The 15,489-nt window shown below is 35.7% G+C and overlaps 1 protein-coding gene across 2 annotated transcripts in view; it reads left to right on the top strand.

The window, feature by feature from the left end:
* invs (inversin) overlaps positions 1 to 14,942 on the top strand; it is a 41,058-nt gene extending 26,116 nt beyond the window's left edge. For both annotated transcript variants that reach the window (XM_067448587.1, XM_067448585.1), the window contains exons 13-18: positions 683 to 892; positions 2,244 to 2,473; positions 5,351 to 6,068; positions 7,728 to 7,933; positions 12,216 to 12,320; positions 13,746 to 14,942. In XM_067448587.1, coding sequence (XP_067304688.1) covers positions 683 to 892; positions 2,244 to 2,473; positions 5,351 to 6,068; positions 7,728 to 7,933; positions 12,216 to 12,320; positions 13,746 to 13,864 — 1,588 coding nt within the window. In that variant the 3' untranslated portion in view covers positions 13,865 to 14,942. The remainder of the gene's footprint in view (positions 1 to 682; positions 893 to 2,243; positions 2,474 to 5,350; positions 6,069 to 7,727; positions 7,934 to 12,215; positions 12,321 to 13,745) is intronic.
* The last annotated feature ends 547 nt before the right edge of the window (positions 14,943 to 15,489 follow it).

Genomic DNA, 15,489 nt, shown 5'->3' with positions numbered 1-15,489 from the left:
TATATTATTAAAGGGTTAGTTCACCCAAAAATAAAAAAATCTGTCATTAATTACTTTAATGTCTAATTACCTAATGTCGTTTGACACACGTAAGACCTCCGTTGGTCTTCGGAACACAAATGAAGATATTTTTGTTGAAATCCGATGGCTCAGAAAGGCCTTCATTGACACCAATGTCATTTCCTCTCTCAAGACCCATAAAAGACACTAAAGACGTCGCTACAAAGCCCATCTCACTACAGTGATTCTACAATCATTTTATGAAGCGACGAGAATAGTTTTTGTGCGCAAAAAAACTAAATAACGACTTATATAGTGATGGGCTGATTTCAAAACAAAGTGTCAACCCGTTATGAATCAGTGAATCGATCAATGATTCGGATCGCCAATGTCACGTGATTTCAGCAGTTTGGCAGTTTGACATGTTCTTGTTTGACATGTTCATGACTCACTCTTGAATGTTATTTCAACTTAGATTAATCTTGTATAACTAAGTTTAACATTTCTTAACTTATTTTGAGTTAATACAATGTAAAAACAAATGTTGTTATAACTTATTTTAGAAAATATATTTTTTTACAGTGTACTTACCCCAAATGTGATATATAAATTTTATCTATAATATAATTTTTGGGGGTCCTTGGTATCAAAAATTGTAACCCCCCCTGTGTTAAATAACTAGGTACACTCCTCTAGACTATGCCCTGCTGGGGGAGCATCAGGAACTGACCCAGTTTCTGTTGGAGCATGGAGCTCTGTCCATCGCAGCCATCCAGGACATCGCCGCCTCATCCATCCAGGCTCTTTACAAGGGCTACAAGGTCCGACGGGCCTTCAAAGAACGCAAGAAGCTCCTCATGAGACATGAACAACTACGCAAGGACGCTGCAAAGTAAGACCTGCCTTGAAAAGAAAGAGATAAGATAAATGGTGGGGTGCAAATATTCTCTTACCCACAAGCCAGTGCTGATTGATGTGGCTAGGCTGATCTGTGAAGCTGACACGGAATGTTTGCATGAATATAATACGTGTTGTTTAATTATGTGTGTTTGCTGAGAACCAGCTCATCTATCTACCTGCCTGCTGAGGAATATGAGCATCAATTTCTTGCTGTCAATAATGGAAATAGATGAGATGAGAGAGAGAGAGAGAGAGAGAGAGAGAGAGAGAGAGAGAGAGAGAGAGATTCACTCATCCTCCCTGCTTTTCTGTTAATTGGGCAACACTCAGCTGCTCAACAGCTTGACATTTAGAGTCTGTCAGCTCTGAGGAAGAATGAATACACACATACACAGCTTGGAATATGTTCTCTCTTTTCTAGACTCTGCATACCCACATTAACATACATTCTTTGCATTGCCTCTAAACGTATTTGCGTAGTCCATCTCTAACCTTCTGTCTTTTATCTGTGTTATTCTGCCTGCAGTCTATCCATCTACTCATTCTTTTTTGTTTTCTGCTAGGGAAAGGTGTTAAAAACCATGAAGCGATGTGTAATGGTGCCTTGCTAAACTCAGATATTGACCTGAAAGAGATATTACTGTACCAAGCAATAATTAGAACAAAAAGCAGATGAAATATTCTTAATTTTTCGGACTCTAAAAACCATAGGTTAACTTTTATGAAAATAGGTACGCAAAGGTTTGTGGTCGGTAAGGTTTTTTTCATGTTTTATTTTTTTTATTTTTAAACAAGTCTCTTATGCTCACCAAGGCTGTATGTATTTGATAAAAAAATTCCCTGTGATGCCAAGCTGAAGTTTCAGCATCATTACTCAAGTCACATGACCTTTCAGAAATCGTTCTAATATGCTGTTTTCCTCTGCAAGAAATAGTTATTAATATTATCATGTTGAAACATTTCTGTGGATTAATATTTTTCTAAAAAAAAAAAGTGATAAATGTTTTCAGGATATTGGATGAATTGTAAGTTCAAGAGAACATTATTATTTGAAATAGGATATTTTTAACAATGTAAATGTCTTACTGTCACTTTTGACGCACTTTAATGCATCCTTGCTGAATAAAGTATTTCTTTTAAAAAATAAATCTTTTTGATCCCAAACTTTAAATCTGTAGTTTAAGTGTATTAGAATATTCTTAATCATAACCTTATCAAGATATTTGACCTAGCACTCACAGCCACAACAAACATTAAGTAAATGATCCAGGACAGTCATCATCAACAGGATAAGTATGTGTCAAGTCAATGAATGTGTGTTGTGTGTTTTTTGGTTTATCTAGGAAGAGGGAGGAGGAACGCAGACGTGAGGCAAAGCAGCAGCTCTCATTGGCTGAGGCGGATCAGAAGCAGCACATCTCAATGGCTGCAGTTGGAGTGGAAAAACTTTCACTGGATGAAACGGAGCAGAGGGTTAAAGATCCAGCGCCGGTAAAAGGACACAAACACAAAAAGTCCCCCGGTGCTCAGAACATTCATTCACAGAGCAGGAGAGAGAAACAACATAGAACTGGTGAGTTTAGTTTATGAATAAAAAGGAAGGCATGATGAAAAGGAATGCTGACCTTGAGTGCACATTATTTTGTCAATACATTTTATTAAAACACATTTTTTCATTCTGGCTGATGCCAATAAGCTGATAATTATTTTCATGTTATGGCTACTAACCAATAAATGACCAATAATAAAAATACTGTAATATTGATATAAAATTCTTAATAATAAAAATTGTCTAATTAAATTAAATATCTCCATCCTAAAATATGAAAGGCAGCTATATATTTTAATTTACTTTTATCTCACAATTGTGAATTTACATCTTGCAATTCAATTGTTTTTTATATGTTTTTTAAACTTGCAATTGGAAATTATAAAGTCAGAATTTGCTTATTAGGTCAGAATTGTGAGATATAAACCCACAATTGTGAGATAAAAAGCCTCAATTATCGTTTACAATGTTTTATAAATGTGCAATCTGCAAATTGTGAGGTATAAAGTCAGAATTGTGAGATATAAAGTCAGAATTGTGAGATATAAAGTCAGAATTGAGATATAATGTCAGAATTGTGAGATATAAAGTCAGAATTGTGAGATATAAAGTCAGAATTGTGAGGTATAAAGTCAGAATTGTGAGGTATAAAGTCAGAATTGTGAGGTTTAAAGTCAGAATTGTGAGGTATAAAGTCAGAATTGTGTGGTATAAAGTCAGAATTGTGAGGTATAAAGTCAGAATTGTGAGGTATAAATTCAGAATTGTGAGATATAAAGTCAGAATTGTGAGGTATAAAGTCAGAATTGTGAGATATAAAGTCAGAATTGTGAGGTATAAAGTCAGAATTGTGTGGTATAAAGTCAGAATTGTGAGATATAAAGTCAGAATTGTGAGATTTAAAGTCAGAATTGTGAGGTATAAAGTCAGAATTGTGTGGTATAAAGTCAGAATTGTGAGGTATAAAGTCAGAATTGTGAGGTATAAAGTCAGAATTGTGAGGTATAAATTCAGAATTGTGAGATATAAAGTCAGAATTGTGAGGTATAAAGTCAGAATTGTGAGGTATAAAGTCAGAATTGTGAGGTATGAAGTCAGAATTGTTAGGTATAAAGTCAGAATTGTGAGATATAAAGTCAGAATTGTGAGGTATAAAGTCAGAATTGTGAGGTATAAAGTCAGAATTGTGAGGTATAAAGTCAGAATTGTGAGATATAAAGTCAGAATTGTGAGGTATAAAGTCAGAATTGTGAGGTATAAAGTCAGAATTGTGAGGTATAAAGTCAGAATTGTGAGGTATAAAGTCAGAATTGTGAGGTATAAAGTCAGAATTGTGAGATATAAAGTCAGAATTGTGAGGTATAAAGTCAGAATTGTGAGATATAAAGTCAGAATTGTGAGGTATAAAGTCAGAATTGTGAGGTATAAAGTCAGAATTGTGAGGTATAAAGTCAGAATTGTGAGATATAAAGTCAGAATTGTGAGATATAAAGTCAGAATTGTGAGGTATAAAGTCAGAATTGTGAGTTATAAAGTTAGAATTGTGAGATATAAAGTCAGAATTGTGAGGTATAAAGTCAGAATTGTGAGATATAAAGTCAGAATTGTGAGGTATAAAGTCAGAATTGTGAGTTATAAAGTCAGAATTGTGAGTTATAAAGTCAGAATTGTGAGGTATAAAGTCAGAATTGTGAGGTATAAAGTTAGAATTGTGAGATATAAAGTCAGAATTGTGAGGTATGAAGTCAGAATTGTGAGATATAAAGTCAGAATTGTGAGGTATAAAGTCAGAATTGTGAGGTATAAAGTTAGAATTGTGAGATATAAAGTCAGAATTGTGAGGTATAAAGTCAGAATTGTGAGGTATAAAGTCAGAATTGTGAGGTATAAAGTCAGAATTGTGAGATATAAAGTCAGAATTGTGAGGTATAAAGTCAGAATTGTGAGGTATAAAGTCAGAATTGTGAGGTATAAAGTCAGAATTGTGAGATATAAAGTCAGAATTGTGAGATATAAAGTCAGAATTGTGAGGTATAAAGTCAGAATTGTGAGATATAAAGTCAGAATTGTGAGGTATAAAGTCAGAATTGTGAGATATAAAGTCAGAATTGTGATAATAAAGTCAGAATTGTGAGGTATAAAGTCAGAATTGTGAGGTATAAAGTCAGAATTGTGAGGTATAAAGTCAGAATTGTGAGGTATAAAGTCAGAATTGTGAGATATAAAGTCAGAATTGTGAGGTATAAAGTCAGAATTGTGAGGTATAAAGTCAGAATTGTGAGTTATAAAGTCAGAATTGTGAGTTATAAAGTCAGAATTGTGAGGTATAAAGTCAGAATTGTGAGATATAAAGTCAGAATTGTAAGGTATAAAGTCAGAATTGTGAGGTATAAAGTCAGAATTGTGAGTTATAAAGTCAGAATTGTGAGATATAAAGTCAGAATTGTGAGGTATAAAGTCAGAATTGTGAGGTATGAAGTCAGAATTGTGAGTTATAAAGTCAGAATTGTGAGTTATAAAGTCAGAATTGTGAGTTATAAAGTCAGAATTGTGAGGTATAAAGTCAGAATTGTGAGATATAAAGTCAGAATTGTGAGGTATAAAGTCAGAATTGTGAGATATAAAGTCAGAATTGTGAGGTATAAAGTCAGAATTGTGAGTTATAAAGTGAGAATTGTGAGGTATAAAGTCAGAATTGTGAGGTATAAAGTCAGAATTGTGAGATAAAAAGATGCAGTTACCTTTTTTATTTTTGCATTCTGGGGTGGAAACAAGCTTCCATAGTCTACCAATCAGAATCAAGCATTCAGCAGGGCCATAATAAGAATGAATAATCTTCTGTTGTGCCACCATATGTTATTGCACTGTCATCTCTAACAAATTGCTTTGTTTCTCTGTCAGAGCGCAGAACGAGAGCGGCCGAAACACCTGACGCTTCTCTCCCCCCCGTGACCTCTGGCCTCACAGTGACCCATCTGAGTACCAAGAAGTGTTCAGGCAGTGCAGAGGAGGTGTGTGTGATGGAGACGTGTGGCCCAAACGCATGTGTATCAGTGGAATGTGAATCCACATATGAGCGCCGATCCCCTGCTGGGTCCAGTCGACCAGGCAGCGCCAAACCAGTCCACACAGGGTCCAATGTAGCACCAGGCCACATGGAGACCACCACAACCCCCAAACCAGCCACACACACCAGACCCAGGACTATAGCTTCCCACTCAAAACCAGTGACCCAGGTTACACTGCGTTCCACCGAGGCACCGACAGACGGCGTTTATAGATCACCGTCCAAGGGGAACAAGCCAGCATCAGATCACAAATTTACTGGAATCCAGCAATATAATGTCTCCAACTCCACTTCAGAAAAAACCTCTGTCACACGACAAAAAGAGAAACGGGCAGAAAGAGAGATGGACAGAGAAAAGGATAAAAGATCAAGGACTGAGGGAGATAAACAGACTGGCAGAGAGAAACAGAAATGTACAGGGATGGAGTTGGACAAAGAGAGATTGATGAGCAGAGCAAGAAAAAAAACACAGGACAAAGAGAAGGAAAAGAAGAGAGACGGCATTCGTGGTAAAAACCGGGCGGCCGTTGTGATACAGAGAGCATGGAGGAGGTACTGATGTTTTTTGCTTCTACTACGTCTCTACTACATTAAATACTTGATTCTGATTGGCCAATAACACTATTTTTCACTCAAACATTTTTGTCTAATGGCTGTGTCTGACTGTTTCCCTGGAAAGTATACTTTCCAGGGAAACAGTCAGACAGTCATTAGACAAAAATGTTTGAGTGAATATGCCTAGTTTAGGAGACTACAGTCTCCTAAACTAGGCATATTCACATTTTTCATGTTTTTCTAGTAATCGGAATGAATCCAATCCATTTTGTTATCAGAAAGTTCTGTTTATATGAACCCTAAGCGTTGCAATCCCATTTACACATTTGTTTACATGTGCATTACATGTATCCCAAACAAAAGTTAATCTCCAGTTGGCGCGTTCAGAACCGAAAGTCATTGTGATTGTTGTCACCAGAGCTACTGTGAGTATTATTGTTGATTTTTCCTTGATGACATAGAAAATATAGCAAATATTTAGTAAATATGGCCACTGGACAGTTTATAAGGCATGAGACGTGAATAAACATGCACGTTTGTATGATGTAAAATGTGTAAGCGTGCATCATGGAACTAGACTGGCTCCGTCCTCCTAGGTACTTCCGCTCAATTTTCATTTTCCTTCAGTGCTCCGCCTGGGATTGCGGCATATTCTCAGGTTTTCTCTGGTCAAATTTTAACCGGTCCAATCAGCGAACAGAGGGTGTGGCTGAGAACGATGACATTGATGTCGTGCTGATGTTTGAGATGACATGCGTCACGACCAAACGTTAGCGATTGGTTATGGCGAACCCAATCGTTTTAAACATCAGCAGAGTAACCGCCTTCAAGGAATTCAACGCTTGTCAATGGAGAGTGGCCAGACTCTCTATACAAATGAAATGTAGGAGAGTCTGGTAGGACCAGGCTATCATGGCACTGAGCATGTGCACAAGGTCTTTATGAATCTTTATGAAATCATTTTTTCCTGTTGGATCGATTAAGGCTTTTACATGAAGGCTTTTCAGTCCAATTGAGCCATCAATATGATTATAAACTGATTATTTGGATGCATATAAACATAGCTACTGTGTGTCTTCTTTTGGATATAAAAACAACGTAAAATTGTGTTCAGATTGATCTATTTATTTATTTACAGTTAAATGGACAATAAATTAAGTTCAAAACATGATAAATTAATGTTAAGTTCCAAACTTTGCATACATGATTGCATACATTTTCCCTCCAAATCAGCACAGAAAATGCAAGAAAAGTGCAGATTTGGTCTGTGTCTGCTCATATGTTGCCCACATGTTCCTCGTTTGTGTTGTGGCATGGCTTTGTGCCCACCAGCACATCAACACCTCCGAGGGGAGGTCACCAGAATATGCCTCCTATTTGTGTGTGTGTGTGTGTGTGTGTGTGTGTGTGTGTGTGTGTGTGTGTGTGTGTGTGTGTAGGGAGTGTAATGCAGGCCCATGAGTGCACTGTCTTTTAATAGGTTCACTAAAATAATGGGATTCAGAGTACAAAGAAGGTATATGCACATTCTTTCTTGAAGTCCTTTTAATGAACCGTAATGTGGTTTGCTCATTTGATTCTACATCTTTAATATGCTGTCGCTGCATTTGCTGGTGCTTATGTGCTTGTGAAAGCTTAACCTGTTTTTCCATTCAGGTCTTGTATTCGGGGTCGTCTTCGTAAGGTCCTGTGCAGGACTGTGAAAGGGGAGGAATCTGCTGAAATCACAGCCCTGTTGATTCAGCTATTATGGGAGTGGCCTATCACTCATGATGACCACAACCACTATACAACTTCTGAAGTTCAAGCTGCTTCTACCAGGAATGCAGGGAAAAAGAGCTCTGTGCTGCAAAATATCTATGGTGAGTGTTCTAATTCTAGAACTGTTGACAAGGATGAAAATCATGATTTTTAATCATGATTAGTCATGTTAAGTAAGACATTACACATTAAAGAGTTTGTGTTAATTGCAGAAATGTGTATGTTTTCCCAGCCCTAATTTGCATTTTGAAATTACCTTACTATTAAATATTCTACGGTCAACTGTTTGTGGTTTTATAACAAAGTGGAAGCAACTGAGAACAACAGCAAGTCAGCATCACAGAGCGGGGTCAGCACATGCTGAGGTGCACAGTGCTCAGAAGTCACCAACTTTTTGCAGAGTGAATAGCTAGAGACCTCCAAACTTTGTAGGGCCTTCAGATTAGCTCAAGAACAGTACGTAGAGAGCTTCATGGAATGGGTTTCCATGGCTGAGCAGCTGCACTCAAGCCTTTCATCACCAAGTGCAATGCAAAGCGTTGTAAAGCATGCCACCACTGGACTCTAGAGCAATGGAGACGTGTTCTCTGGAGTGACAAATTCCGCTTCTCTGTCTGGAAATCAGATGGATGAGTCTGGGTTTGCCCGTTGCCAGGAGAACAGTACTTGCCTGACTGCATTGTGTCAAGTGTAAAGTTTGGTGGAGGGGGGTTATGGTGTGGGGTTGTTTTTCAGAGGTTGGGCTTGAGCCCTTAGTTCCAGTGAAAGGAACTCTTAATGATTCAGCAAATCAAGATATTTTAGACAATTTCATACTCCCAATTTTGTGGGAACAGTTTGGGAATGGTCCCATCCTGTTCCAATGAGTTTGTTTTTGGTATTGATGAACTTGACTGGCCTGATGGAACACCTTTGGGATGAATAAGAGTGGACACCCCAAGCTGGGCCTTCTCATACAACATCAGTGCCTGACCTCACAAATGTGCTTCTAGAAGAATGGTCAAAAATTCCCATAAACACACTCCTAAACCAAAATAATTGAAGCTGTTATAGCTGCAAAGGGTTGGCCAACTCCATATTAAACATTACGGTCAAGAATGGGATGTCATTAAAGTTCACATGCATGTAAAGGCAGGCATCCCAAAACTTTTTGCAATATAGTGTGTATATAAAGCAGCTCTGGTGAGCATAAGAGACTTCTTTAAAAAACATACAAAAACTTACCCAAACTTAATAAATAAATAATATATTTATTATTTTATTAATTTATTATTTTCAAAGTTTCGGTAAGTTATTTATTTATTTATTTATTTTTATTTTTATTTTATTATTTAAAACAAAATACAGAAAAAAATATTTTGAAATATTATTGCAATTTAAAATAATTGTTGTCTATTTTAATATATTTTAAAATATAATTTATTCTTCTGATGGCAAAGGTGATTTTTTTAACATCATTACTCCAGTATTCAGTTACACATGATCCTTCAGAAATCATTCTAATATGCTGATTTTATTTGAATTTGATTATTATTAGTGTTGAAAACAGTTGTGTAATTGTTCGGGGGATACTTTAATGAATAGGAAGTTCCAAAAAAAAAAGCATTTATCTGAAATATAGCTTTTGCAACATTATACAATATCGTTCAAAACATTTTTTTTAAATGAATTAATACTTTTATTCAGCAAGGATGCATTAATTTGATCAAAAGTGACAGTAAAGACATTCATATTGTTATGAAAGATTTTATTTCAAATAAATGCTGTTCTTTTTACATTAGGGTTTTTAACATTGATAATAAATGTTTCTTGAGCACCAAATCAGCATATTATAATGATTTCAAAAAATTAATGTGACCATTTAAAATATATTAAAATATTCTTAAAATGTATTTTGAATTGTAATAATATTTCAAAGTATTGCTGCTATACTGCATTTTTGATTAAATAAATTAGTCTTGGTGAGCATAAGATAAACCCCAAACTTTTGAACGATAATGTAATATATATATATATGTGTGTGTGTGTGTTTTAAAACAAATATCTGATGCAATTTTTTTTAAATTAATTTATTATAATTTAGTATTTATTTTTATTCATACAGTCTTGTTCAAAATAATAGCAGTACAATGTGACTAACCAGAATAATCAAGGTTTTTCGTATATTTTTTTATTGCTACGTGGCAAACAAGTTACCAGTAGGTTCAGTAGATTCTCAGAAAACAAACAAGACCCAGCATTCATGATATGCACGCTCTTAAGGCTGTGCAATTGGGCAATTAGTTGAATTAGTTGAAAGGGGTGTGTTCAAAAAAATAGCAGTGTGGCATTCAATCACTGAGGTCATCAATTTTGTGAAGAAACAGGTGTGAATCAGGTGGCCCCTATTTAAGGATGAAGCCAACACTTGTTGAGCATGCATTTGAAAGCTGAGGAAAATGGGTCGTTCAAGACATTGTTCAGAAGAACAGCGTACTTTGATTAAAAAGTTGATTAGAGAGGGGAAAACCTATAAAGAGGTGCAAAAAATGATAGGCTGTTCAGCTAAAATGATCTCCAATGCCTTAAAATGGAGAGCAAAACCAGAGAGACGTGGAAGAAAACGGAAGACAACCATCAAAATGGATAGAAGAATAACCAGAATGGCAAAGGCTCAGCCAATGATCACCTCCAGGATGATCAAAGACAGTCTGGAGTTACCTGTAAGTACTGTGACAGTTAGAAGACGTCTGTGTGAAGCTAATCTATTTTCAAGAATCCCCCGCAAAGTCCCTCTGTTAAAAAAAAGGCATGTGCAGAAGAGGTTACAATTTCCTAAAGAACACATCAACTGGCCTAAAGAGAAATGGAGGAACATTTTGTGGACTGATGAGAGTAAAATTGTTCTTTTTGGGTCCAAGGGCCACAGGCAGTTTGTGAGTCGACCCCCAAACTCTGAATTCAAGCCACAGTACACAGTGAAGACAGTGAAGCATGGAGGTGCAAGCATCATGATATGGGCATGTTTCTCCTACTATGGTGTTGGGCCTATTTATCGCATACCAGGGATCATGGATCAGTTTGCAAATGTTAAAATACTTGAAGAGGTCATGTTGCCCTATGCTGAAGAGGACATGCCCTTGGAACGGTTGTTTCAACAAGACAATGACCCAAAACACACTAGTAAACGGGCAAAGTCTTGGTTCCAAACCAACAAAATGAATGTTATGGAGTGGCCAGCCCAATCTCCAGACCTTAATCCAATTGAGAACTTGTGGGGTGATATCAAAAATGCTGTTTCTGAAGCAAAACCAAGAAATGTGAATGAATTGTGGAATGTTGTTAAAGAATCATGGAGTGGAATAACAGCTGAGAGGTGCCACAAGTTGGTTGACTCCATGCCACACAGATGTCAAGCAGTTTTAAAAAACTGTGGTCATACAACTAATTATTAGTTTAGTGATTCACAGGATTGCTAAATCCCAGAAAAAAAAAAATGTTTGTACAAAATAGTTTTGAGTTTGTACAGTCAAAGGTAGACACTGCTATTTTTTTGAACACACCCCTTTCAACTAATTCAACTAATTGCCCAATTGCACAGCCTTAAGAGCGTGCATATCATGAATGCTGGGTCTTGTTTGTTTTCTGACAATCTACTGAACCTACTGGTAACTTGTTTGCCACGTAGCAATAAAAAATATACTAAAAACCTTGATTATTCTGGTTAGTCACATTGTACTGCTATTATTTTGAACAAGACTGTATATCTGATCGCTTATAAATGTAATAGGATACCTTTCCCTAACTAGCCACATGATTTGAGTTCTGATTCCTGTCGGTAGCACAAATGTAAGATACAAGTTCAGTTTAAAAGTAGGCCAAGCATCACTAATAAGATTATTACAGAGGGGTGTTATGTTTTATGTGACGTTCCAACACACACGCACACATCGTCACCCCTCCTTTCATATCAGTTGATAAGGTGGAGTTTCGACCCAGTTAACGCAACTGACCTTCAGCAGACATGAACAGGTGATGATGGCTGAGCAGGCCAGAGACGCTCTCATTCTCAAACACACGCGTACACGTACACACACAGACACTTGTTCCCCTCCTCGCTCCTCCCTGACAGTCACAGTGCTTTGAAAAGTTCATTGCTGTCAGACGGAATGTCGAGCTGTCTCCTCTCGCTCACAAACGCAGACCTCCCTCCCCTCGACCTGCCAGATGGAAACACGCTCACACACACCTGCACGTTTGATACCAAACGCTCCAGATCTTGTTATTTTAACAGCTTTAGTATCAGTCGTGATGTCAATGTAGAGATATTGATCCATTCAAGCAAAAAAAATGTGCATGTGACCACATCCAAAGCAATAAACACTGCTGTTATATTTGGTCTAGGTGGCGCCCCGTCCAAAAGAGGGCACTCTCTGCGGGCTGCAGTGCTTAAACCACAGAGCCAAAGCCAAGTGCTGCTGGATCTGTCACTCAAAACAAACAAACAGTGTAAGTAGCTACTGGGGTTTATAATCACTGCTTGTGTCCTTTGGTGGTGTACATTTTCAGCATCATTATTCCAGTCTTCATTGTCACGTGATCCTTCAGAAATCATTCTAATGCTGATTTGGAGCTCAAAAAACATTTCTGATTATTGTTATATTGCTTAATATTGTTGTGTAAACCAGGGCCCTAATCACCATAGACACTGAGGGGACAATAAGATATAAGTAGATAAACATTTAATATTTAACACTACGTTAAAAATGTTCAGCGTCCAACAGTAATATGATACAAAATACTTGACATTTTTTAATGAAATTTCACATTTTTATTTGAAAATACGACATTATCTTTGTAAATCATAACTGAATACGATGACAAGAAACGTTTTAAATTGTTACGTATTAGATAGACGAAAATATGAGTGTGCATATTTAAAAAAACTAAACAAAAAACATGTATATACATGTACAACTATTTGCAAATAGTTTAGCCTACTTCATAACTACAATAGAGCTGGAACTTTAACCATTCTTATTTCTTTTTCTTTATTTCCTTCAATCTATTTTAATCCTTTAATAATGTAACTGCTTTAAATTAACAAATTAGAAGAATAAATAACGGTTTCCACAAAATCAGTAAGCAGCATAAAGCAGTTTTCACCATTGATAATAAAAGGCAACATTATATAGTGTTACATATACTTATATTATATTATAAATAGAACCCCAATAATAATAATTGGTAATAACTGAGCAGCAAATCAACATGTTAGAATGATTTCTGAAGGATTATGTGACACTGAAGACTGGAGTAATGATGCTGAGAATGCAGCTTTGCCATCACAGGAATAAATTACATTTTAAAATATATTCATATATAATTTTTTTTTAGTTCCAATAATTCACAATATTACTGTTTTTAATGTACAGTTGTGCTCAAAAGTTTATATACCCCTTGCAGAATCTGTGAAAATGAGAATAAGTTTAACAAAATAAGAGGGATCATGCAAAATGTTATTTTTTATTTTATCTAGTACAGTCCTGATTGAGATATTTTACATAAAATATGTTTATATATAGCCCAAAAAAAGAGAAAAGGCTGAATTTATACTAAAATGGGGGTGAAAACTTTTTGGAATTTGCATATTAAGGTAAAGTGTACTTATTTTTTCCTCTGGGAAAACAGCTTTCAAAGGGCAGTACTAAATGAAAAATTATTATATTTAAACAAAATAAAACAATTTTGGACATGTTTCATGTTGTTGTTTAAAGGTTTTCTGTGTTTGTCAAGTCATGGTCTGTCTGAGAAGTGACACTGTAATCTGGTGATTGTCTGCATTGGTTTTGAATTGACCTGAGACTTGTGAAAAATCTGAATTATTCCAAATGTTTGACCTATAGCATACGTGTGTGCTTTATTTATCCACAGTGAGCGCCATCGACTGTGTGAGCCTGGTGGATTCTTTAAGTCAGGCAAAGCAATATTCATACCATCTACGCCCACCCAGTGCTGGCAGTCAAAGCAGTCAGAACAGAACTAAGAAATGAGACCACAAAATGGACACCAACATGCTTGAGTTTTTTTTTTTACAGGATCTAAATCTTTTTGATACACAGGGATGATAAAGCACTCATTTGATGTCTATTTAAACTATTGCATGAGGTACAGTGAACTCACATGATCTGTGTCAGGGTTTACATGTGAAATCTGCAGTATCACCTTGATTATTGCAGAGGTTAGAGGTTAAAATCATAAACACAACAAATATATTAGATAACCTTTCATTCTGTCAACAACAGGTCATATACCTGTCGTAAGGGTGACATACGCCTTACATAATGAGACCACCTGCATGGAAGACCGCTGAGTGTTACTATGCTACAGTAAAGATGTCAAAAGACTTATAAGACACCCCTCTCTTTGAAACACTCATTTTCAGCCCATTTCTGATTCTGTCACAGATCTAGTTATATCTTCTTATACTCTATCGCCAACCCTATTTTTGAGCGGGCTGGAATATTATTACATTTTATTCATCACTATAAATCATTGTACTCTTTTTACCATTGATGTATTGTAAAATACATTTTGTAAAAGTAAAGATACCTCAATTTGTGTGTTAAGAAGGGAAAGATTTTGCTGCCATTTTTGCTGTTGAAAGTCATACCTCGCAGACTTTGGCTGCATCCAAAATTGCATTCTTTTCTTCTATATAGTAGGCTAAAAACAATATGTGATAAAAGATGCATGCTTGAATTCACAGTACACAATACCAGGATGACCTGCTTCTGGCATTATTCTGAAGTGTGCATATGATGGACACTTTACTAACCCATGAGGCCATGGGAGACTATTTGCATATGGCAATGAAGTAACGCAACTGACGCTGATAGGTCACATGATAATGACAACAATAATGATAATGGCAAAAGTAATACATCCTGATTACATTCATACTATATAAGTACCTACTCAAGAGAGTATGGGATTACAGACGGAGCATTTCTTCTTAATCCTGGTTGAGGTCGGTAAATTAAATTTAATGTTTTTGAAACAAAATGTTTTTGTTTTTGGTTATGCTCATCATTAAATAGCAATGCAGTAAATAGTAATATTCAAGCATTATTACCATTGAAACGGTTCAACGGTTTTCTATTTTATTAGTTTAAAATGTTATTTATTCCTCTTTATTCCTTTTACAGCAGTCATTACTCCAGTCTGAAGTGTCACATGATCCTTCAGAAATTGTTTTAATATATTTGGTCAAGAAACATTCCCTATCAATGCTGAAATCAGTTATGCTGCTTAATATTTTTGGAAAAACGTATACATTTTTAGGCTTCTTTGATGAATAAAAAAGTTAAAAAGTACAAACAGTTATTTAAAATATAAATATTTAAAACAATCAAAAGTGACATTTGTATTAATTTAATGCATCATTGAATAATACAAGTATTAATATCTTTGAAAAAAAAACGTACTAACCTCAAACCCCAGTTGCTTTTTGTAAATACCATTATTTCACACCACTTAGAATTCAGTTGATTACCAGACAAAAACAGTGGGTAATTATATATATATATATATATATATATATATATATATATATATATATATATATATATATATATATATATATGAATAAATGTGCAATAACTTTGAAACAAACTAC

Source organism: Pseudorasbora parva, chromosome 7 (assembly GCF_024679245.1).
Source record: "Pseudorasbora parva isolate DD20220531a chromosome 7, ASM2467924v1, whole genome shotgun sequence".
NCBI lineage: Eukaryota > Metazoa > Chordata > Actinopteri > Cypriniformes > Gobionidae > Pseudorasbora > Pseudorasbora parva.
Note: the sequence above shows the minus strand (reverse complement) of the source record. Positions and strands in the feature narration are given on the sequence as shown.